Source organism: Ambystoma mexicanum, chromosome 6p, assembly GCF_040938575.1.
Source record: "Ambystoma mexicanum isolate Mex_15411 chromosome 6p, UKY_AmexF1_1, whole genome shotgun sequence".
Lineage (NCBI taxonomy): Eukaryota > Metazoa > Chordata > Amphibia > Caudata > Ambystomatidae > Ambystoma > Ambystoma mexicanum.
Window position 1 is genome coordinate 584,896,698 of NC_090935.1, and position 23,059 is coordinate 584,919,756.

General features: G+C 45.5%; 1 protein-coding gene across 1 annotated transcript in view; it reads left to right on the forward strand.

The window, feature by feature from the left end:
• DMGDH (dimethylglycine dehydrogenase) overlaps positions 1-23,059 on the forward strand; it is an 834,031-nt gene that overhangs the window by 91,045 nt on the left and 719,927 nt on the right. Inside the window, exon 3 of the mRNA XM_069627418.1 lies at positions 9,980-10,078. Coding sequence (XP_069483519.1) covers positions 9,980-10,078 — 99 coding nt within the window. The remainder of the gene's footprint in view (positions 1-9,979; positions 10,079-23,059) is intronic.

Sequence of the window (23,059 nt, forward strand, 5' to 3'; positions counted from 1 at the left end):
CCTCATATTGCTAGAGGTTCTTCGCTGTCCAGCAGAGAGTTAATGTGATACAAAGAGAGCTGGATATAAGACCATATCCAATCTGCTTGCAGGGTTTAATAGTGTTCAGTGTTTACCAAGGACAATTAATCTGTTACGTCTGGATGAAGGTGGAGGCATTGAGGCAACATTGGTATGAAGTAAAGCTCGGTTTCACAAATCATGTACATTGCAGTGCAATAAAACAAAACTGCAAAGAGCAGCGAAAAGGAAGATATCACCAGCGGATAATGCTGATAGTTGTACTAAATACATCAGCCAGTGTTTAAGAAAAAGGATCTGTGAATACAAAACCAATATGCTTTTCTTTTTTTACATGCCTCCCACAGTTGGAAGATCATTATTTACAGCATTTACATTCGGCATTGATCCTCTGTCATGATTCCTGCCTCTCACGTCCCCAGCCCTCCAAGATGTCATTCTGGAGCCAGGCCACCATCACCTACATGGCCCTCAAGGGCCTCTCCATCCCTCCAAAGACCCACTTGGAGTCAGACTTGGCGCTTGTGGCACCAGACTCACTCACTCCCATAGGATAACATTGGGGATTGGACTTGTAGCCCATTGATGGGGACAAGATGGATGCCCCCACATATTTCGGTTCCCAGAACTGCATGTGCAGTCTAGTCTTTTGGGTGTGGTTCAGCCCAGAGACACCTGGGATACCCAGAGACTATTTAAGCCACGCCCATGCTGAGAAACATGCTTTGTGTTTTCTGCACCTGCAGCGTGACTCTCACCGTGTTCGGATCGGTCTCCAGTAGGCCTGCATCTTTCTTCTGCGCTCAGCTCCTGCAAGAACAAGAATACCGTTAGGAACAGCCTTACCTTGCGGCGCTCCTGCCCATCATTCATCGCTTCTTCTGTTCTGCGGGCATCTTCGGCGGTGTCATTCCCATCCCGGCACGCCGCTTCATAAGGAAAAGGGAAAAGAACAGAAAAAAGGCATTAGTAAGCATTCAGCAAATCTTTGCTTAATTTTAAAGACTGTACGAGCTTCAGACGCTTACCTAAATCCCAGCCGCTCTGGGGGAACTCTGTCTCTGGAACTTCTCATCCATCTGCAAGAGGGAAAAGACACTCCAGGTTAGCGTGGAAACATCTAGAGGCGCTGCATACCGCGCTTACTCACCGCATTTCTTCTTCATAACCGGCATCCACGCTGAAAACGTCGCGGCACCTAAAAGACACAGAAAAAGAACTCAGTTCAATACGAATACGAAAGGGTCGCATCGCGCTCTCTCTCGCCTTCAGAGCTACTCATCTCAGCAGCATGTCGCCATCCCCGGACGCCGGCCATCATCTAAGGAAAGAAAGGAACGAAGTTGCAGAACTGTTCAAAAGACTCATTATACTTACCTGTCGGACTCTTGCCAGTGAAGTAACTAGGCAGCAACGAGCCTGCATCAATCAACGCGCCCCTGCGCTGAAAGTAGGACGGAGAGCACACTTTCCAAGAAAACAAGGTGAGCTGTGGATTACAGGGAAGGGTTGGACCCCGGGGAAGAAAGGGTTCAAGCACACAGACAATAGGGAGTTAAACTCTACCAATCCTGTGTTTCAGGCCCAGTCTCCAGTCGAGTATACTCCAGGGAAGGGTTCGAGGTCGTAAGAGATCAGAACAGGCTAAGTGACGTCCACGTGGATACCGGGTTAGCGTTACATGCTCTTGTTTGTCACTATGTCCTTAAACTAGAAGACAAGCCCCTGCTTGCTAAACTGAGTGCAGGCGATCTTATTGCTCAAGATGTCATGTGCCATATTTATTGCTTTGTATTATTATATGATAGAGCAAGAAACAAAAAACACAAGAAACTGAGATGGACCAAATTAACCATAGTATTGCATTTGCAGAACTTATATAATAAATCAAGGATGCTCGAACAAAGCATGAAATTTCACCACATTTTAAAAGTGTTGACCTATGAAATCTGTGCAGTATGAGGATGAAACAACTTGGCAGTGATCTTTCAGGACGCATACATTCCATAAAACTGAAAAACAGGATGCTTGCTTACTTTCCTGACATGGAAGCACATTAGCAAGGCGGTCATGTGATCCTTATATTTAATTACATTTGATCTGCACTGAGCAAAGCATGGCAATACGATGTAGATAGGGACGTCGCTCATCCTGCTAAAGCAGCAAATGTAGTGAGAAGAGACATCTTTACAGTGAAAAATCAATTCAATGGATCATTTGGAAGCTAGTGTCAGAAGAATCTATGCCAGCATCTGTTAGCACTGGTTGCTATGGGTATGAACGACCCAAAGATCAGTAAAGTTATTCAACAATGCCACAACCAATCCTCACTGTTGCACAGTTACTAATGTACAACAGGTTGGTGAAACGACGTGCGCATGAGTCTGAAAGAGCCTTCAAGCACAACCAAGAATGGAGAAACTCCTTTGTCTATCTACCTGGGTATTTTAATCAATCCAATGACTTGTTGAAACCCTGTACGAGCTCGGGTCAAGCATATCATACGGCCATGTGCTACACAGCTCATCAGAACGTGGCAATAAAGTATGTCCTCACTAGGGAAAATGCTGTCATTATAGACCACAATCCAAGTTCTACCACAATTCTGGACTCTTTCCATGGTAAAGGAATATCAAGATTTTAACATCCAGATGATCATTTTACAAGGACTGATCGAACTATGTTTAAAAGCCTTTGTGTCAAGAGAGTGATAAACCTCTTTGTGAGTGCTGCACCAGTGTGCCCCCTGTTTCTCCTATGACAACAGTAGAAGAGAACCTAGTTGACTGCCAAGTTACACTGCATGCTATGGTGAAAGAATACACCTGACTGAAGAATGTAACACAGGTCTGGCTAGTGACAACCTACAAGGGGATGAAATAATCACTTGGGCAGCATACTACACAAATAGATGAGAAGAACCTCCCAAAAAATTGTGAATTAACACTTTCATCGCTGCCTCCTCTATTTCCAGACCATGCTATGTCAGTGGCCATGATTCGCCATTCAATGGATGATGTGAAGATAGCAGTTAAAGGCCTTAATCCTTGGCAGTTTCCAATCATTGCGCTTGACCAGCTGCTCTACATATTGACAAAACCACTGTAGTGAAACTGGCTAACAAATCATGGCAAAGATCAATTAATTGTAATATTTGGTGTGCTGCATATCGAGATGGCAGTTCTCAAGGTTCTTCGCAATCTCTTGAATGAAAGTGGGGGGACTGGAGCACTTGTTCGGGCTGATAATACCACAGTTGGAAAAGTGGATTGGTTTATAAAAGGTTCCCATGTGACTTGTACCCATAGGGCTCATCAAATACTGCAGCAGGCAGACAATGACTGCAGCCATAACATTGAAGATAGCAGTCAAGTCACTTGAAGACTGGTGTAAGGAAAGTAGTGATGTATGTACCCAATTTAGATTGTTACATCATTCTAAAACTACTTTTGATGACTTTTGTAAGAGAGATGCGAGAAGGAGATTCCCAGCTCTAAATAAAGGTGCTACCCAAGATTGTTCCCTGGTCCTTTTCCTTGGACCATACTAACTGTGCACGATAGATACCTGTCCACTTACGTAAAGTGGTTTCACTTAAAAAGGATCACCCTAACAACTATGCAGAATTCATGAAAGGAAAGTTTGTAACAAAAAAGTCAGTGTGCGTTCTCTGCTATTGCCATTGATCACGCTCATGAACACAACACATTGGTCAGAGGTGATGGAGGGAATGTAGGCCTGACCGAAAATCCAACAGATCTGCATCGTTTGTTGGTTTCTGGTCCTGAGATGGTCCGCTTAGTTGACAAATTTAATTCAACAAAGAGAAAACATGGGGGAAAAAGATGAGCGTTTCCAAGAGGCCAACAAACATTCACAGATGGTTTTTGCAAAAGATGTTGAGTCTCTTACTCATGCAATACAAGATATGGGACACCTATTTAGTGAAACCAGCTGTGCTCTAATGATACTTGACAACAGAAATAAAGTACATCCAGTAGTGGCAGACACACTGCAAATTTTTGAATGAATTGGAGTTGAGCAGTATAAATTATAGGTCAGCAACAAGCTTATTAATCAAACTAATCGTATTGCGGAATAACCTCCACCTCTTCAGCCATCCTCCAGTTCATGAAAAGTCTAAACGGTTACAACTGTCATCCCGGAGTAATGATTTCTCACTATTTCTAGACTCTACATTGCATCACAGATACACAAGGAAGATCTGTAAGATTTCTTTAGAAACGAAAACCAAGCCTCTCCTCCTGCAATGTCAAAGTTAGGGAGTCTAAGTACCGGAAACAAAGTCTGTCTTATTGAGTTGCCTGGAAAAACTCGCACTTGGAGAAAAAAACGACTTCCAAACTAGCAGTCCAAATGACCATCCTTGAAGGCGATGCAATTGTCAATCTGCTGCAACCAGAATTTGCAAAAACATTTGACGATTATGCCAGTACTGCGTTCACATCCTACATCAAAATGTTACAAGGTTAGATGGCATCTGGGATGTGTACAGGCCTGAGAGTTTGAAGAGTGTCATCAGTAAAAGGGGGGGAAAAGGTGTTCAAACCAAGAAATGCACTTACTGAAAATTAGCAGGATTTTCTCTGGGTTGATGAAAATAAGACTGGATTGTTCTTTCTTGACAAAAACCTTATCAGGTATTGACACAAACAAGCAGGTAATTACCACAAATAGTACCAATTTTCTTTTTATAAATCATCAAGATATTTTGGGACTGGCTCCATGCTCACATGAAGAAGCAGACACTCGCGGTCTACTCAATTTGTGATGCTGTGTGGCGAGGATATAACAAAGCCGAAATACGTGCTGTGGACACTGATGTAATTCTCGCCATCCCATCTGCACAACGTCTGAACATTGAGGAACTGTGGGGTGCATTTGGAGTTGGGAAGAACTTCGAGTTCTTTGCCGCTCATAAGTTAGCAAGAACTTAGAGTCCTGATTGTTATACTGCCTTACTGATGGTTCATGCAATACCTGGGTGTGACACTGGGTTTCCTTTTTTGAAGGAAGAGGCAAGAGTACTGTATTGAATGCATACAGAGATGTCGCCTTTGCTTTTTGTGGATTGGCTAACCAGCCTAGTCATCGGGCAGTAGAAGAAAGGCTGAAGCCATTGGAGAGATTTGTAGTTTTGCTATCAGGCCATACTAGTTGTGACTAACATTTTAATGAGGCAAGAAAACACCCATTTACTCAGAAAGGTAGAGCGATTGTCTATCTACTTCCCACGCGAAATGTGCTTTATCGGCATACAAAAAGAGCAGTCTACCAGGCTGGTTACTGCTAGTCCCAATGGTGGTCGCAACACCACAGCTTCCATCACCAAGTGATTCGCGATGGAAGAAGGATGAGGTGGATGGGACATTTCCTGGACAACCCTACCAGAGGCTTTGCAAGCTTGCAGGGAACTCTTGTGATGTGGCTGCAAGAAAGGCTGCACACTACAGTGGGGCTGCCCTACTGTGTTCTGCTCTTTGTACTTGTGGCGCTACTTGTATGGACTGAAATAAGGGGGGGTTAACACCAATAACCTGTTTGAGGAATAGAATTAATATTCATTCAATAATAAACAATAACATATAAATCAGTAATATGTTACTGTATTTGCATTACATAAATCTCTATCAACAAGGGTTTTGTTTTTTCTTCTCGACTAAATCAATTAATTTGTATATCTTCTGCTATAAATTATGGAAACATTATTTACTAGTTGGCTTCATATGTATATTAGGCATTGCATGACCACACGTACATGATTGAACAATGACTATCTACAAATATTAAGATACCTAAATGAAAAATTGTTGCCATTTCTTTTTAAAAGGGCTGCCAACTTTGTTCCAGGAAGAATCAGAGATGGTCTCAAGGGATTCAATCACTTCTCCTCAGGGAGTAGCCTTTCCTTGTGAGACTAGAGAGGCGAGGCCGCTTTGCAAGAATTCCCCCTAGGGGTGGCGTTAAGCGATGCCTCACAGGTAGACTTCCCCCTCTGAGGGACCAGGACTCCTGCCCCGTTGATGGACTTCCTAAAGCCCTCTCCTTTGACATAAAAATAATCTGCTTTTTCCACTCCCGAGGGTTGTTTCAATTTAAGGTGCTACCCTTTCTGTTGCACAGCACCCACGGCTCTTTCTAGTGCCTAATGGTCCGAATGTTGCAGCCCTTTTCCCATTTTAGCAGTGCATACCTCAATGACAGTCATTCACAGCTATACCTGGGAGGAACATCTTTTCCACCTCTGATATAGTAAGGGCATTAAAGAAAGCTCACCTAATGACGAATCCGAAGAAGTTTCACCTGGCAGAATCTGCCGTTAGGTACTTGGGATTCTTTGTAGGAAACGGGTTAGTGCAACCACAAGGTAGAGAAATTCAAAGCTGTGAGACTTACTCCACCACCAAAAACCAAGAGTGCTCTGAGCCTTCTTAGACTTGATGGGAATATTACTGTAGATTTATCCCCACTTGCTCTACCATCACTTCTTGTCTGAAGCTTAAGAATGCGGAACCTCCAAAAGCTACAATGGAATAAACAAGATCAGCACAACTTTGACACCTTAAAACTCTTCTTGTGTAGCGAACCTGTCCTTAAAGTCCCATATTTTAAGGAATGTATCCTTCAGACTAATGCTTCTAAGTGGGTATTGTGGACGTCGTCTCTCAGGAATACGATGGAATAGATCACCCTGTTCTTTATATTAGATGAAAACTATATCAACAAAACTACTCAACAAATCGGGCTAGAGGTCTTGGCCATTAAGTGAGCAATAACCTACCTTAAGTATTCTCGAACAGGGTGAAGATGTAGGTTCATAACTAATCACTCTCCCCTTGCATGGCTAAGCCTCAGACAAGATACCAATGCTTGGACAATGCGTTGGTTCCTTGCCCTCCAACCATACTGTTTCCAGGTTGAGCACAGAAAGGAAAAAGATCAAGGGAACGTCATAAGGGACTCCTAGGGGAAAGGGTATGTGACGAACCGAAGGATTCAGTTACTTCTCCTTGTGAGGCTAGGCAGGTGAGCCCACTACGCAACAATCCTTTTAGGGGTGGCGGTAAGTGGGACCTCACAGGGAGAGACTCCCCTCTGGCGGACAAGGACTCCTGTCCTGTTGAGGGACTCCCTAGAGCCCTCTCTTTTGACACAACAATAAGCTCAGGGCTTGAGTCCCATTCATCAAACCAAGCCACCATGTCTTATTGTGATACAGAACGTAAGGTCCAAGTTGAAGCACACTATAACAGAGCCACTGGGAAGAAGAAGAGTGAGGAATGAGTATCGATTACTCAATGTTTTGGAAGCCACAAAACTGTAACGAAGAAGATTGAACCGAGGATGAAGACTGTCCAACAAACAGAGAAGATGGACTACAATGCTCCGCTGGGAGGACCCAGCAATCTGTCATAAAATGGAAGGAAGGACTTCCGTTAAGGGGGAAGAGAAGCCTGGGAACTTCGAATTGGCCAAGCCTTAACTGCTGCAGACACGAAAGGGGTTCTATGTCGGGTGGAAGCAACACGCTGTTGCGGTTCAGAAACATAGTGGAAGTCAAAGGTAACTGGGAACAGCGGGAGAAACGGGGGTGGGGGAGCAAGGGAAAAAGGAATACCCCCAGCCATTAGTTCCAGTAGAGATCGAACATAAGAAGAGTGAAAGACTCAGGCTCAGCCTACTTGTAACAGCAGGCTCGGACTGGCCTCTTGGGCAATAGGTCAATGCCTGAACCAAAAACGTAAAATAATACTATGGCCCCATTTTTTTGGGTCAAAGTCTGCCACTTTTTTGGCCAATGTGGACCAGTTTGATGAGTTACTTCACTATGCGGCTAGTAGTTTTGACCATTATTGCTGAATACATGTTCTTTAAATTGCACAATTTGCATCACATTTTATCAAAACCCCCCCTTTGTGTACTATTCAAACTGTCACAAAAGGAATGAATTGCTTTTTACAACTGTGGCCCACTTTTTCATTGGTGCCTCAGCCAATTGCATGCCCAAGTCTTGACTCTGCGTCCAGTGAGTGGCCCGAAAGCAAAGAGTGAAAGACATTATGAGGCGTGTCCTACTCCTCACAGAGAGTGGCCCAAAGTATTGAAGGGTCGGACACATTACTCTACTCTCAAAACAGAATGAAGCTCAAAAACAGAATAAGAATAACTGTTGGATTGGATATATAACAACTATCCCAAGGAGAAAGACAGGAACTGCATCCGAGGATTTGTTCCTAATAAGTCAAGTTAAGAGAATAATATAGAGGGGTCCACTGTCCCCAGTAACCTCAAGACGAGACTTTCAGAGACACTTAAGAGAGACATTACAAGGCTGGTAATCTTGTTCGAATATCGGCGAGTGGAGCGTTTGATGATCAGTGAAAGGCGCAGTCGCCGACAGGTTCACATTAGACGAGTTTGTGTAAATCCGATGCAAGTCACGTTGGAGGTGGCGGTGCAGTTTGGTAAATTGCAATGGTAATGCAGAACCACTGGCAATTTGTGTAATGCTGTAAAACTGTCACTGCCGTAAAATGAGTAAGATCGCCTTCAGTTCTAGGAATAGCTGTTATTACCGGGGTGTAAACGTGTAATAACAGCTTTGTTTCCCTTTTTGGTGGACGTGAAAAGAAAAACCTTATCCGTGCACGGAATGCGAGAAAAGGTTCCATGAAACTGCCTCCAATTCTTTACATGAGCACGGTTCCTGCAGGCCATCTCCCTGTAGGGTACAATGTGCGCATGTCGCGCGGGGTGAAAGCTGCTGGCGGTGTGGCCTGTGGCTCGGTTGTGCCTGAAGGTGCATGGAGGGGATTTGGAATCCCTCATTGACACTGGCATTGCTTGGGGCAACCCGCCAAGCCTTCCATATTCCGTTCAAGAAGGTGGAAAGGCACATGGAAGCCAAGCTTGGTAGATCCCAAAGTGATAGGTAACATCGCTTTCATGAGAACACAACCAAGCAGTGATGCATTTTACCCTCATTTGAAGTCATTAGTTAGGTGTGCCATAGGGCTCCAAGCACCTGCCCCAATGGGGGTGACTTGTGCAAAAATAGGCTTTGACTCGAGTGGCCCGACATGGGTCCCGCATTTGCTGTGCCTAGAGTCGCAAGCTCCATCTCATGGACAATCAATATCATCTTGTATAAAACTGGTCTTTGAGAACTTTCTTTTAGGAACTGATTTGGCAATGTAAGAACTGTCTCCATGTCGTCACTGCAGTGTGTCCATATTTTCCTCTCTTGTGCTTTCATGCTCATATTGCCTTGTTTTTCTCTCTTGGTTTCCTCTCCTGTAGCTTATTCACACGTGTTCGTTCTGCTGTTTCTTCAACCATCTCCTTCTGAGTGCCTAACTCTGATCTATGCATGTGATTACTGTTTCTATCCCACCTGTATCGGTCTTCTTCATGAGCGCCACCAGGATTCATAGAGACTTCTATCGCTAATCCGTGTTTATTATGATGGGAAATCGGTTATTACTTGTTAGGTGTAATAGACCAAGTTTATTGTCAACGAAATAACACTGTAAGAAAAACATACTGTTGCTTTTCAAAAATGTCCAAATTACTGCTCTTCCTCCTTGCCTCAGCACCCTAGTCGACCTCTCCCAATCATTGTCCTTTGTCAGAAGATTGAGAGGATGTTTAAAAGGGAAGGATCCTGTCCCTCCTTCCATTCTCCCACCATTGCATTCATTGGACAGATGCTTTTGCTTTCATCTCACGCTTTCAGCTCCAGTTGTCCGTGCGCTGCGACTGGGAAAAGTGGTAGTAGACCAGCGTGATGGTCACCAAGGGGGTTGATGTCATTATCCGATATGTTTACGTTTTCTGTTAGGGAGTTAAACGGTTATCCTCAGCAAGCCGCAATACAGTAGCTGTTAACATAACATTCTCTAACTATTCCTTCTGTTTGTTTTTTCTTTCTTTCAAGGCTGGCTTAACAACTTACTTTCATCCCGGAATAAATCTGAAGAAAATACACCATTACAGCATTAAGCTTTATGAAACGCTGGAAGAAGAGACTGGACAGGTAAATATGTCAATATCATTTGTTTTTGGTTTTTTTTGGAGGGGATATCCCGCTCCGTTGGTCAGAGTGAGAAGACTGGTGCATGTGAGTAGTTTGTGGAAGAGAATTGTGCAATATTATGCTTGTGACATGTTCTAGAAGTGCAACGCAAAACCCCAAAAGCAGGGAGTTTTGCCAATGAGTACCCCTTCTCACTGTTCATTATTCTTTAACGCGAACAGAAGAGCGCACAAGAAACTACTACTGGCATATACCAGTCTAAAGAAATCAAACCTGGCCCCCACCTTGTTCATAGGAGAAGGATAGCTCGGTTATCGATCTGACAATGCACCCGCCTACCCATATTGACCATGAATGAATAAAAAACAAACCCAAAGTTCAGCCTTACTGCCTTCCCCTGTGTGCAGAAAACGCACCTCTTCATTGGACACCAACAAAGACGGTGTCTCACTCATTGGCCAAAAAACGGAAATATGAGAAGGTAAACTGTTAAAAATCACACTGCACTGGAAATGTACCACTTTAATTTTAAATGCTGATTGTCTTTGTAATGGAAAACATTGGGTTTTGCCTAATACTATTGTAAAGCGGTCACAAATAAACCATATATTTTATTTGAATTTCTTTTTCACAGTTCTGGCCCTACCAAGAGGTTCTTGGAGCACTTTACAAAGTTCAAAAGGGAGGAGGTGGAAAAAGTTGCAATGGTGTATATTAGACAGGTCGCCCACACTGGTTAAAACAATCTAAAAAGTGCTGGAAAGAAGTGGGGGGTTCAAGACAATAACTGATTTATCTGTAAACAATGTATTTGTTATGATTAACGAAAAATGGGGAAATAGTTTGCTAGTTACTATGCAACACTTGCGCCTACGGTCAGCCATCCGTACCAAGTGGGCGATTATTCCCTCCAAGCCCAATACGCAATCCCTGGCCAATTCCCATTTGTGTCTGCATTTAGTATCCGGTTCAGATAAAGCTTGTGAGAAATGGTCTAAGATGTCAGAAGTAGAATTTTAAGATGAAATGTCGAATATAAAAATGCATGTTCACTAAAGACCTATCGTTCAATTCAAATTTGAAGGCTACGCAATTCAAGGCGTTGCACGTGAACAGCTATGTACCAGCGAGAATACACGCATGTGATGTAGATGCGGGTGCCAGATGTACAGATATAGCAAAATTAATCCTGACTACTTAAATATGACATGGCAGTACCCCATGCTAAGGGACTTTTGGACTAGTGCCTGTGCAGAATGAACTTTAATGTTGGGTGTGGTAGTTCGGCAGGATCCCATGTGGTACTTAATTGGATGCTATGATACAACAACAGTGAAATATTGGCTTCTATTTTAATGGATTCCCCACATTGAAGCATTGGCTAGCGGACCTAGCCCGGGCTAATACCAACGAGGAGACGTATCGATCACTGATGTCCTCGGCCAATCGACCAAGAGATGCATGGGATGTTTACCAAGCTCATGTACGGACAAAATCTGCACCAACCTCGGGCATAACCTGACCTACTACAACCTGTGACTCTTCTGCTCAGGGGTTTCTGTTCACTTTCAGTGTACTTTAGCGTACAGGACTTGAAGTATGTATTTCTTCACTTGAAACAATATGTGTAATGGTAACATACTGTGCACTGCAATTGTGAATTGTGTTCCATATGATGTTTGCTCAAGAATTTTAAATTTGCAGACTGGGTTAGCAAGATGAGGATAGAACAAGGCTAGCAGGGAAAGAGGTACATGTTTAGGCTTCTGCGGAGTGGTGGTGGAGAGTGTGATACCGGTGTGGTGTTGGAGGGCGTTCCATGCTATGAATGCCTATTGTGTGAAGGCTTTTGTTTGTAGCTTCCAGAGTGGAAGGTGTAGGAAATTTCTGGTGGCTTGTCTGGTGTTTGCTTGTGTTTTTTTTACCCTATGCAAATTTCTCCATTCTCAAAATGTCAACGTTTGAAAACCTGGACGTTTCTAAATCAATTCAAATGTATGGACTGATGGAATATGCATATTTGTTTGTGCATTGGCGCTCTACTAATGGAGATTAAGATTTGAGGACGCATAATAGATTACTTCCCTATCCTATTTTACTGTTCTTCTTAATGCATATAGATTCTTTTTATTTTAGAAAAATATTTTTATATCCCAGAAATTAGAAATGCACGGCGTTCAAACTCACAATTTCTTCTTCCTGGCAAAAAAAGCCCTCTTTCAAATATCGCAAGTACAATAGAAATTCGAAACAAGAAAGAACTCTCTAGATTCAATAAGAAAAACTGCACACGCATGAGATGGTGACTCAAAGTAGGTGCAGTTTTAATACAGCACAAGGACCGAAGAGGTCTCCCCAGACTCTGCTGAATTCCTGAATAGTATGCTTGGGTCCCACCACTTCCTCTGTAAAATCACAAAAAGGACTCGAGATTGTCAGACACTGCTCCGTTTAGTAACTGCATTCCCCCTTGACTGATGCAGTGCTTTTCTCCATAGCAATGCCCACCCTAAATTGTGTGCATGAGCACGGTTTTCAAAGCTAGCACAATACAGATCTTCGCCACCACTAGAAACTGTGTGACTGATTCCTCTTGGGAGTTTTAATCCAAACGATGCTGTGGTCATTGATCCTGCCCAACAAGGCTACAACTGGGTTCCATTAGCAGCGAAACACCCATCACTCTTAACTTTGGCTGGAATTTCCACCCATTCTATTCATATATGAGGGCTTTCCAGGCAAATATGGAACGTGATGCATCCATATAGCAGTCCACTGACATGTGGGGTCATCTTGTGTAGGCTTTGTGGTGTAAAGTACAATTTACTACAAATGCACATGTTATCCTTTTAATTGTGCACACACATAGATATAGCAACCCTCTTCCATATGTCTGATAATTTTTCGTTATCAGTGAGTTTGCCCATTTCACGTTTCCAAGTCTACATGTAATTGCACAACAGAGGGTCTATTCACCAGCCATTTCTGCATTAATGGGCGATTGAAGATAAACGTGAAATGAGCTCTGTCTTACTTCAGGCAGTGCTTTGTGTTTAATTAAGGGAGGATCCCTTTCCCAACTTTTTGTCACTGTCCTTTTTTTTTAGAAGACTTCACCAGAAAGTCGAGTCCCCCTGGTGACCTTTGTGGAAAAAATCATAAAACATATTGATGGTGAGTTACATAATTTACAGAAGGGAATCGTGCAGGATTCTTCAATGATTGCATTCTTTCCATGCTGCAAGGACCCCAGACGTTTCCAACTGGTACAGCCCGTGTTCCTCATATGGCCATTAGCACCCTTTTTGCCATAATGTACTTACCTTATCTTAGAGTATTGGCAGTGCAGTAAATCGTGGTATGGAGATGCAGAGATTAATTATTTATAAAATGGCATCTGGTGAAAGATTAGACTGCAGCTTAACATATAAATGATCTGGTTGTCGACATTTTGGGTGAGGATAGTTGTTATAGGCAGGCATTGTGTCTATTTGTAGAAAGAACGCATTAAGTGTACAATGCAAGTCATAATTTTGACAGCGTAGAAGCAGAAGGTGATGTCAGGATCAGTATATTTGTATTTATTAGTATATATTTATTCTATTATTGAACATGAAGGCTTAAATAGTACACCTTTCAGGAGTTAGCTGTAATGTTCCACACAATATTATTGGAAAAATCTTTAACAGTCTGCATAAAGTTTTGAGGTCTTAAAATATTACAGGAATGCAGTTACATTAACATATAATTGACACTTGAATTGCACTTTGGCATGGAAAGCGATGGAAACATTTGAAAAGTGGAAACGTTAGGAGTGGATGAGGATAACTTTTGAGTAGAGTGTGTGAAGTGTGAGAAACCTGGGGTTGTTCTCCCATTTAAACTCAAAGTTCACATGGCATGGGGACGGCCATCGCTCTTGGATCTCAACACTGGGTGTGGATTAGTGAGGGAAGATCACCTAGGTAGGGGAGCCCAGGGTTGTCTGAGTGGGGATACCCCAGGCGAGACGTAATATCCGAACAGGGTAATAGGGGGGAAAAGAAATCCGGGACGGCTTCATGGGCTATGTTGATTACCACAATTTATATTAAGGAGTCATGGCCTGTGATTCCTATCCTGCCGGTTATGACCCAAAGGGGGGAAAGAAAGGAGTCATTCACCCGAGAAGTGGGAGGAAGAAGACCCAAGGGACACAAGGGCAGAGTTCCTGTATTGAGATCCCTTCATCCTCTACCTGTCCAAGTCATAAACCTCCTCAAGACATCTGTCCCTGTAATCACTCAGCAGACCAGATTAAAAGATTGTCCTATGAACTAAGACCACTCCCTAGAAAAGTAACGGGCACAGAATCAGCCCTACAATCCCTTTCTACTGTCAAAACCCTTTCCCTCCGATTTCATGGGGTATTTCCACACCCATTCCAACTCCCCCCTCCCCATTTCCAACAAATAGTGGGACGCGGAAGAGGCAACCAGGAGTAATAATGATTTCCCATAGGAATAACCTGGGCAGTGTAAGGAAAACCAACTGTCGAAATAACTTGAGCTGTCCCATTGATAGTCAGGCATTTACTAATTATAACTAACACCTGACTCCACTTGATTGTTTTTCCAACTATAAAAGGTGTGTTTCTGCTCAGGTGAAGGAGCGAGCTAGGGACTTTGTTTGGAGCAGAGAAGCCAATGAGCAGAGAGCAGCAGGATCGAGGGGCCAGAGGAGAACGGCAGAGAGAGAGAGAGAGCGAGAAAGAGAGAGAGAGAGAGAGAGAGAGAGAGAGAAATGACATTAAAAGAAACTAGTAACGCAAGTTTGAGTGACAAGAAGAAGAGAAAATAAGAAAAGCATAGCGCGAAAGTGGTGCATAAGTGAAAGAACTGTATTAAAGAGGGTGCAAGCGACCCGACAGAGTGGTAAGTGTGCACGGGAAAGCTGGAGAAAGTGCCAGGTGCACAAGGACAAGGACAAAGAAGGTGCAAGTGTGCATGGGCGAAGTTAAAGGTGTCAGTGGGCACAAGAAAGAAGTCAAGAAGACGAGGGGAACAAGAAGGGGTGCAGAAAGCCCCTTAAATCAAAAGGTGAAGAGAAGGAAGATCAGGAAATCAAAGGGAGAGGTTAAAGCTTGGAGTGGTTGCGCTTAGAAGGAGCAAAGAACCTGGTGTTTTAGAAGGTCTGTGATGCTACCCCTTGAAAGAACTGTATATAACTGTATATGAAAGAAAGGTACATCCTGACAAACTGAACTCATGCTTTGAAACTCAAGAGGGGCCTGAGCTTGGGAAAGGAAACCCTAAGAGGCCTATCAAAGTGGAATCTGGATTATTTTGCGACAGTGGGCCTCATTATGAGTTTGCCAGTCTGGATATAAAGGTACTGGTAAGCTTACCGGTACCGTTGTATCCGGACCGGCAAACTCTGATTTGTGCTCGCGGGTGCATTTCATTCCGCCAGGTCTGACCTGGCGGAATGAAAGGTGAAAGGCACCCGCCAGCCCAGCATTTCGTAGGCACAGGCACCGTTGATAACGGTGCCTGTGCATCCGGCTTCCCCATTCCCATTTGAGCCCTATTGGAATGGGGAAGATTTTTTTTTTCCGGTGCCCAGAAATGGGCAAATACTGGGACCGGCAAGGCTGTAATAACCCGGTAATTGCCCATTTCAGGCTGCCGGGAAAAATGCTACTCCGGCGGCAGCTGTGCCTGTCTTGGCTACCACCAGGGTTGTAATGAGGCCCATTGACATTATTTGAACTATGGAGAAGGTCCTATGAACAGTCCCTTCGGATTGAACACGCCCTTTTGAAGCTGACCAATCTATACTTGGTGAGAAGACCACCTGAAACCAATCCTGGTTTCCTATTTTTGTTGAACCAGCACTTTTTGTTTTTGAAAGATTTCCTAACGCATGTTTGTCACAGACTGAGGGCAAGCATAGGTTTAGACAAATACCTGTTTTCATTGACTTTCAGACTTTGACAGCCTTTAGAAACATCATTTAAGGGAACCATCCTGTTGCATCCGCCCTGCGTCCCGCTACGCGGTGACGCAGGGCGTCTTAATGAAGGCCCCGCCTCCGAGCACAGGGAGGCACTTCCGTGGCATACCCTCGCTAGGTGTGCAGTGTATTCTTTGAGCTCCGGCTGGAGCTACGCCACAGGCCGTGCAGCCTACTCTAATCACACCAGCCCGCGCGCGCTCCTGGCCGCGGGGCTGGGCACATAACACATCCCTTTAGTGCTAGGGCCAGTTAAGCATTACACCAACCCAGGAACATTTGTAAATAAAGGTTTTGAAACTAATATCTTTGAGTCTGTGTCTCTCTTGATACCATGCCTGTCTCACAGAAGGTTGAAATTGGGGATGTGGGGATATTATTTTTCTGTATGGATAGCAGTGGATAGGTTGTGCCAGAGGTAGTTAAGATGTTGGACCATTGACGGCGTTCAGTAGAATGTGGTTGCCAGTAACTTTTAATCAAGGGTTCAGATCGATGTCTGTGGATTGTTTTTTCCCAACCTGCAAGACTAGCATTTGCAAGTAATTGTATTGCAGTTGCACGGATACAATGGTGGTTGTAAATATTTCCCAGATTAGCTTTAATTGAAATTGTTTTCAAGGCACCAATAATTCTTTACCCTATATGTTTACATGTGTACCAGGTTGCAGAAGTGGGGAGCTATTTTTGTGTTCGTTTTAGGGCATACACAAAGAAGCACAGGGCATTAAGTGGCAATTTAGACATGTACAATTGAAGAGTATAGACTGGGCGAGATGGATTTCCTGGTGTAGCATACATTGCTCCCTTATGCACAGTACAACAACGAATGGATAGGGAGGAATGATTTTTGGTTTCTTCATAAAATGTAATTGTGGCAAATTGTCTTCCGTTTTCATCCATACAAATCATAAAAGTATTGCAGGGTAGTTGTAGTCCTTCTCGTCCTCTACGTGCAAAATGTAGTTGTAGGTCAAACTACACTTTATACTGTAGTGTTGTTGGATCTCCACTGCTGAAGATTGGTAATATGCGCAAGATGGTTAAATCTGCAGAATTTACATTTTGCTTGTGCATGAAAGTGTCTGGGCCAGTACAACATGCTTTTTTGATAATTGCTAGGAAGACCTCATTAGCTAGTCTGAAGACATTGCTGTGCATTTAAGTACATGTTAAATTGCAATGAGGGGATGTGCGATATCTGTTCAGTACAGATCGAAAAGAGACCGTAGATTGTGGCTGGTATTGTTCTCCATTTGTATTCCTCACTGTAGCATAACATGGCCGCAGGGTGTTGCAAAGTTCAGGGGGAGGCAGTAATTCAAATTTAGGGTCGACATTTTAGTTCTGCTAACCCGTTTTTAAATGCCTCAGCTGCCCCTTCAGTTAAACATTTTTGCGATATCTCGCATTTCCCTTAAGCAATCTGTTCTATAGCTTCTGCACTGTAAGTGTAATGCCCCACCACCGAAAGGAGACATCTGATGGTGGTTGAGCAGTACTGCAGTTCTAATGGTCTTCTTAAAACCATTCTTTTAGAGTGGAGGAGCCCAGGAAGTTGAAGGTTATCTGGTGTATTTAATTTTTTTTCCTGGTGGCTGTTGGGCCCGGATGGGCACTCGAAATAAGGACAGACACGCCGAGGTTGTGTGTACGTCTTCTTTATTCAGATGCACAACATAACTGCCCTCAACACTCCCTCCCCCTTGCGTCCTTCGTCACGTGATGTTACCCACGTGACCCGGCATCAGTCTCTTAAGGAGACCCTTGCACTGTAACATCACCCCCGGACAAAATGTCCTTACAACATTATCAGCATACTTCAACCAAGCGTTCTGGTTTCTTCACAGCTTTTTGGGGCCGGCTGGGGGCTGCTTCTCCTGGGTCCTTTTCTGGCCTCTCCGTTCTCTTTGCTCCTGGGCGAGGCGAGAATCTTGGAGGCGTCCATACGGTGTCTCGAGGATCTTGTGGAATGGGTTCTGGATCTGAGGGCTGAAGTCTCTCGCTTCCATTTGTCGCTGTTTGCTTGAACTGTGAGCTATTCCGGGTTATTTCTCTCTCTTAATTTCGGCCGTCACCATGGTTCCTTTTACTGCTGTGTCTTGTAGTGGTTGTGGGTCAAATCGGGAATCAGTCTTTTGACTGCTGTCTGTTGTACCAACAGTTCATCGCCTACTTGAAATTCTTTAGAGTGTGCTCCTCTTCTTTCATCTGTCTGTGTGCGGGCTCTTTCTTTCCACTCCGTGTCTCTCTTTAGGATTTCAGGATCTGTTTCTGGCTTGTTTGCTGGATGTCGTATGATCCGTGTGCAAACTTGATATTTTACCATGAGTTCGGCAGGGGTCCTGTTCGTGGCTTTGTGTGGTGTGTTATGATAGTCTCGAAGCATCCTGCATAGAGCCTGGTGTGAGTTGACGTTTTCTAGTCGGGCTCTCTATAGCGGCTGTTTGATGGATGACATAAATCTCTCGGCCATACCATTGGCTTGTGGTCAGCGAGGTGTTATCTTCTGGTGTTTGAACCCTAGGTGCTTGGCAAATGTTGCAAAGTCATGTCCACAGAATGGCAGGCCGTTGTCTGACTTGATGACGTCTGGTTTTCCCCAATCGCTCACGACTTTGTCAAAGACGGCTGTTATTTGGGTGAAAGCTTTGGACGAGGATCTCTTTACGATTGGGAACCTTGAGTGTTCGTCAATAAATAGAAGTAGGTACTCCCTCCCCCCGCCCCCCAATTCTAGGGGACCATAAAAGTCCACTACCTCTTTTTCCCACGGGTGTTCTGGAATCTGTGTTGGCTGTAGGGGTATGGGTGCTTCAGCTCTGGCCGTGCATTGACACGCCATGCAGTTCCTTACCCACCGGTCCACTAAAGCATCAAGGAAGGGGAACCACACATGGCAGCATAGTTGCCGTTTGGTATTGTCCGCTGCGCGCTGTCCCTCGTGGGCTGTCTTGATGACGTCTGACCGTAGGGCAGCTGGAACCACCAGTCTGCATCCACTGAGGAGTATGGTTTTGTCTCTTATGGCTAGCTCCGTGTGAACTTCTGCCAGCCTCTCTAGTTCGTCTGTGTTTGCACTGGGATGTGTCACCAGTGCCCTCCTGTAGTCTTTCCACTTGTTGTGCTCAGTGAGGTCGATCGCCAGGGCCATGGATGGATAGGCTGCTGACGCCAGGGCGATGGCTTCCAGTGATATCGCTGGGGGCAGTGCATTCGTGGTGACGGAACTTATGTATTCCATATCACCTGATCTCGGTGCTGGCTTTCCTGTGGGGTATCTGGACAGATAATCAGCTAGGTTGTGTTCACACCCCGGGCGATGGATGATCCAGTAATCATATTCTTGTAAGCGAATGCCCCACACCGTTCAATTCTGGGGGGGCATCTTTGTTCGTGGATTCCCAAACAGCGAAGGTAGGGCCTGATGGTCGGTGATAAGGGTGAACCTATTTCCTATTCTGAAATTGTGAAAGTGTTCACACGCCCACACTGCGGCGAAGCTCTACTTTTCTGCTTGTGAGTATGCAGACTCGGGTGGTGCCAGTGCCCTGCTGGCGTATGCCACTACATGTCTCAGGTGGGTGTCAACTCCGTTGGTCTGGGCGAGTATGGCTCCCAGTCCTACCGGGCTTGCATCGACCACTATTTCAGTGTGCCAGTCCGGGTCGAAGTAGGTGAGTTTCCTGGCTTCTGCCAATGACTGTTTGATGGTGTCGAATGCTTCTTGGCATTCCGCTGTCCAGGCAAAAAGCATCTCCTTTTGGAGTAGCTTCCGGAGTGGTTCTTCAGTGATTGTGGCGTAGTGCAGTATATACCTCGCACAGTATCCTGCCATGCCAAGAAATGACCTGACGTCCACTATTTGTCTCGGTTCTTGAAGGTTGAAAATTGTGGCAACTTTGTCGGGGTCAGGGGTCATTCCATCTGCGGAGAATATGTATCTGAAGAATTTTAATTTGGATTTTGCTGAGCCGGCATTTGTCAACATTTAGGGTGAGGCCTGCATCTTGGATGGCCATCCACGTAGCACAAAGGGCGACATCATGTTCTTCTTTCGACCGCCCATACACAAGAATGTCGTCACTATAGTTCAGTGCACCTCTTATTGGCCGAATGATTTGTCTGATGGCCTCATGGAATATTTCTGCAGCTGATGATATGCCGAAGTTTAAGCGCTTGTAGCGAAAAAGCCCATCGTGCGTGGCAAAGGTGGTGATTCCTCTGGATTCTGGATGGAGTACCATTTGGTGGTACCCTTGATTTAGGTCGAGTTTGGAGAAAAGAGTGGACTTGTTTAGTTGTACTATCATGCCCTGATTCTTGGCCTGGGTGACGCTCTCGGGGTTGGCTATTCGCATGTCCGTGCAAAAGTCTGAGTCGTCGTGTCTTTTGCCACAAGTACTAATGGGGAGACCCACGGGGTCGGGCCCGTAGCTGATTCGATTATTCGGTCTTCCAGTTGTCGTCTGAGTTCGGCAGACACTGCCGCTTGCAGATGGAAGCCAACCCTCCTCGGATGTTGCGGAACGGGTCGGATGGTGGGATCAATGTGGAGTTTCACGGGTGCTCCTTTTAGTTTCCCTAGGCCCTTGCAAATAAGTGGGAATTCCTTTATGATGGTGTCTTTCGACATCGTGTCTATTCGGATGGGCCCCGATTGGACGTTGAACAAGTTGTCGCTTGTCTCATGAGTTGGCTCTGTTGAGTGGATTTTGTCACCCTCTTGAGTATGTATATCTGAGTCCTAGGCAAGCGGCAGTTCTTTAGCTAAGGTGGCATCTCCCTTTGGTCGGACCGCGAATGACCTGAATGTCTGTCGTGGAGTGGTTGCTGTGGATGAGTCGATGACTGAAAGAGCCAACTGTTTGTAGAGGGGTTGCGGCGCCCCATTGGTATATCTTGGCAACGGATGGTATCGGGGTCGGTTCGTCGGGAATTTGAAACTCTTTCTCTCCCGTTATGTTGACAGTGGCTCCTGAGTCGACTAGGAAGCAGAATTGTGTCCCTCCTATTTCTACTGGTATCTTGGGTGCAATGCGTGCTTCTCCTTCATCCATGACGAGATTGACGTATTCGTCTTGGAGTTATTGGTCATACTGATCAACTTCGTAGTCAAGTCTTTGTTGGTCTACCTCATAATAGATCTGGTGTGTTGGGGGTCCATCATATTCATCTCTTATGTGGGATACCTGCTGGTGTCCCTCATTTTCTTGGTTCTCGTAGGGCGGGTAGACGTCTTCAACTACTCTGACATATCTTCTCGGGTTTTGGTGGTAGGGACGTGTTTGGTATGCTTGAGCTTGTGGGTTCCTGTTGGGCATTTTGAATTGGGGGGCAACGGGCAGTCGTGTCGGAAACGGTCTGCCTTTCCTGCACACTGACTGAAAGTGTCCCTCTCTGCCGCAGTTGCCACATCTCTGGGATAATGCGGGACAAGTCCCTGTCTTGGGGGAAAGCCATCCCACAGTGATAGAACTGGCGTTGGGTTCTCAGTGTCATTAAGTAGTTGGGGTTGGAGGCACTCTTTGTTGTTCTGGTGGCATTGGATTGCATTGCCGCCATCAATTCGTTCTTATCTTGTTTCGTCACGGTAGTGCCTGCTATCTGTTACTTGTTTGTCGACCCTTTCTACGATCCTAGCCATCTCGCTTACTTCTTCTATGGTGATTGGCTTCTTGAGGAGTTGCTTTTTTAGGGTCTGGGATACGCATCCCTCAATTACTCTGACATATGGCCTCATCAAGTGAGAAAGCATGAAATTGGCAATTCACTCCTTTTATTCGTAGGCGGGTGATGAACTCATCAACGGTCTCGTTGATCCTTTGGGTGCACTGATTAAATATGTACCTTTCGTAGTCCCTATTGGGCTTGATTACCAGTCTCTTATTTAGCGCCGCAATTAGTGCTGAGAAGTCAGCTTGTTAGCCGTTGGAATGGTTTTCAGCAGGTCTTTGATGTCATTCCCTGCTAGGTTTAGGAACATACTGCATAGTCTCGGTGACTTTTCTTCCCCCGCGGCATCTATGAAGGTGTTCAAATCTTCTAGCCACTCAACCCACCTCGGGCCTTTGTCCGCTTCAGGGATCATGGAGAAGGGGGGGGCATGCGCCATGCAGTGGCCGCTGTGTTTCCTGTAGGAGCTGGAAGGGTTGGAGCTTGCTGATCTTGGGGCGAGCTCATAGCGAGGTGGTGGTGGTGCGGTAGGTGGGTGTGTCACTGTTGGTGATGTCAATTGGGCCTCCTGTGGCTGCAGCTTGTGTGGTGTCTCGGGAGCTGCAGATGGATAGGCTTGGGCCTGCAGTATTGTGCAGTCACTGTAGGTATTGGGGTATCACCCACATTTTTCTCTGGAGTCTGCTGGGCCTCTGGTGCGACTGCTGGCGGATTGCCGTGCAGTCGATATGTGGGGGCACTCCTCGTGCACCCTGCAGCGGGCCAGTTGTCTTGCTGGCGTGGAGTTGCAGTGCGTGAAACACCGTTGTAGCTGGAGGATGGGCCACATGGTGCTGGTGTTTGCACTGGCTCGGGATGAGGGTGGGCCTGGGGTCAGGCGGCTCCGTTGCGCACGTGGTATGCACGTGGCCGTGATGGAGGAGGAGGGCAGCCTCGGATTTGGCTGTTCGCAGGTGCTCTGCGTGTCCGTGTGTGCACAGGGCAGGAGGGCGGGCCTGGGATGATGCGCATGCAGCTGCAGGCCGGTTTCGGGCTGCTGTGTGTAGGAGGGTGGGTCTGGGATCATATGCGCACCGGCAGTGTTGAGTGGGCCAGGATCGGTCAGTCGTAGTGCAGGAGGAGGAGGAGGAGAAGGAGGAGGAGGAGGGCGGCCTGGGATCAGGCGCGCGCGGCAAGGCTGGAATTGCCTGTGGCATGAGCTACAGCAGGATCGCTGTTGGAGGATGGAGGATGGAGGAGGAGGAGGAGGAGGAGGAGGAGGAGGAGGAGGCGGAGGCGGTCCTGGAGACACCTTGTCGCCAGTTGTTGGGC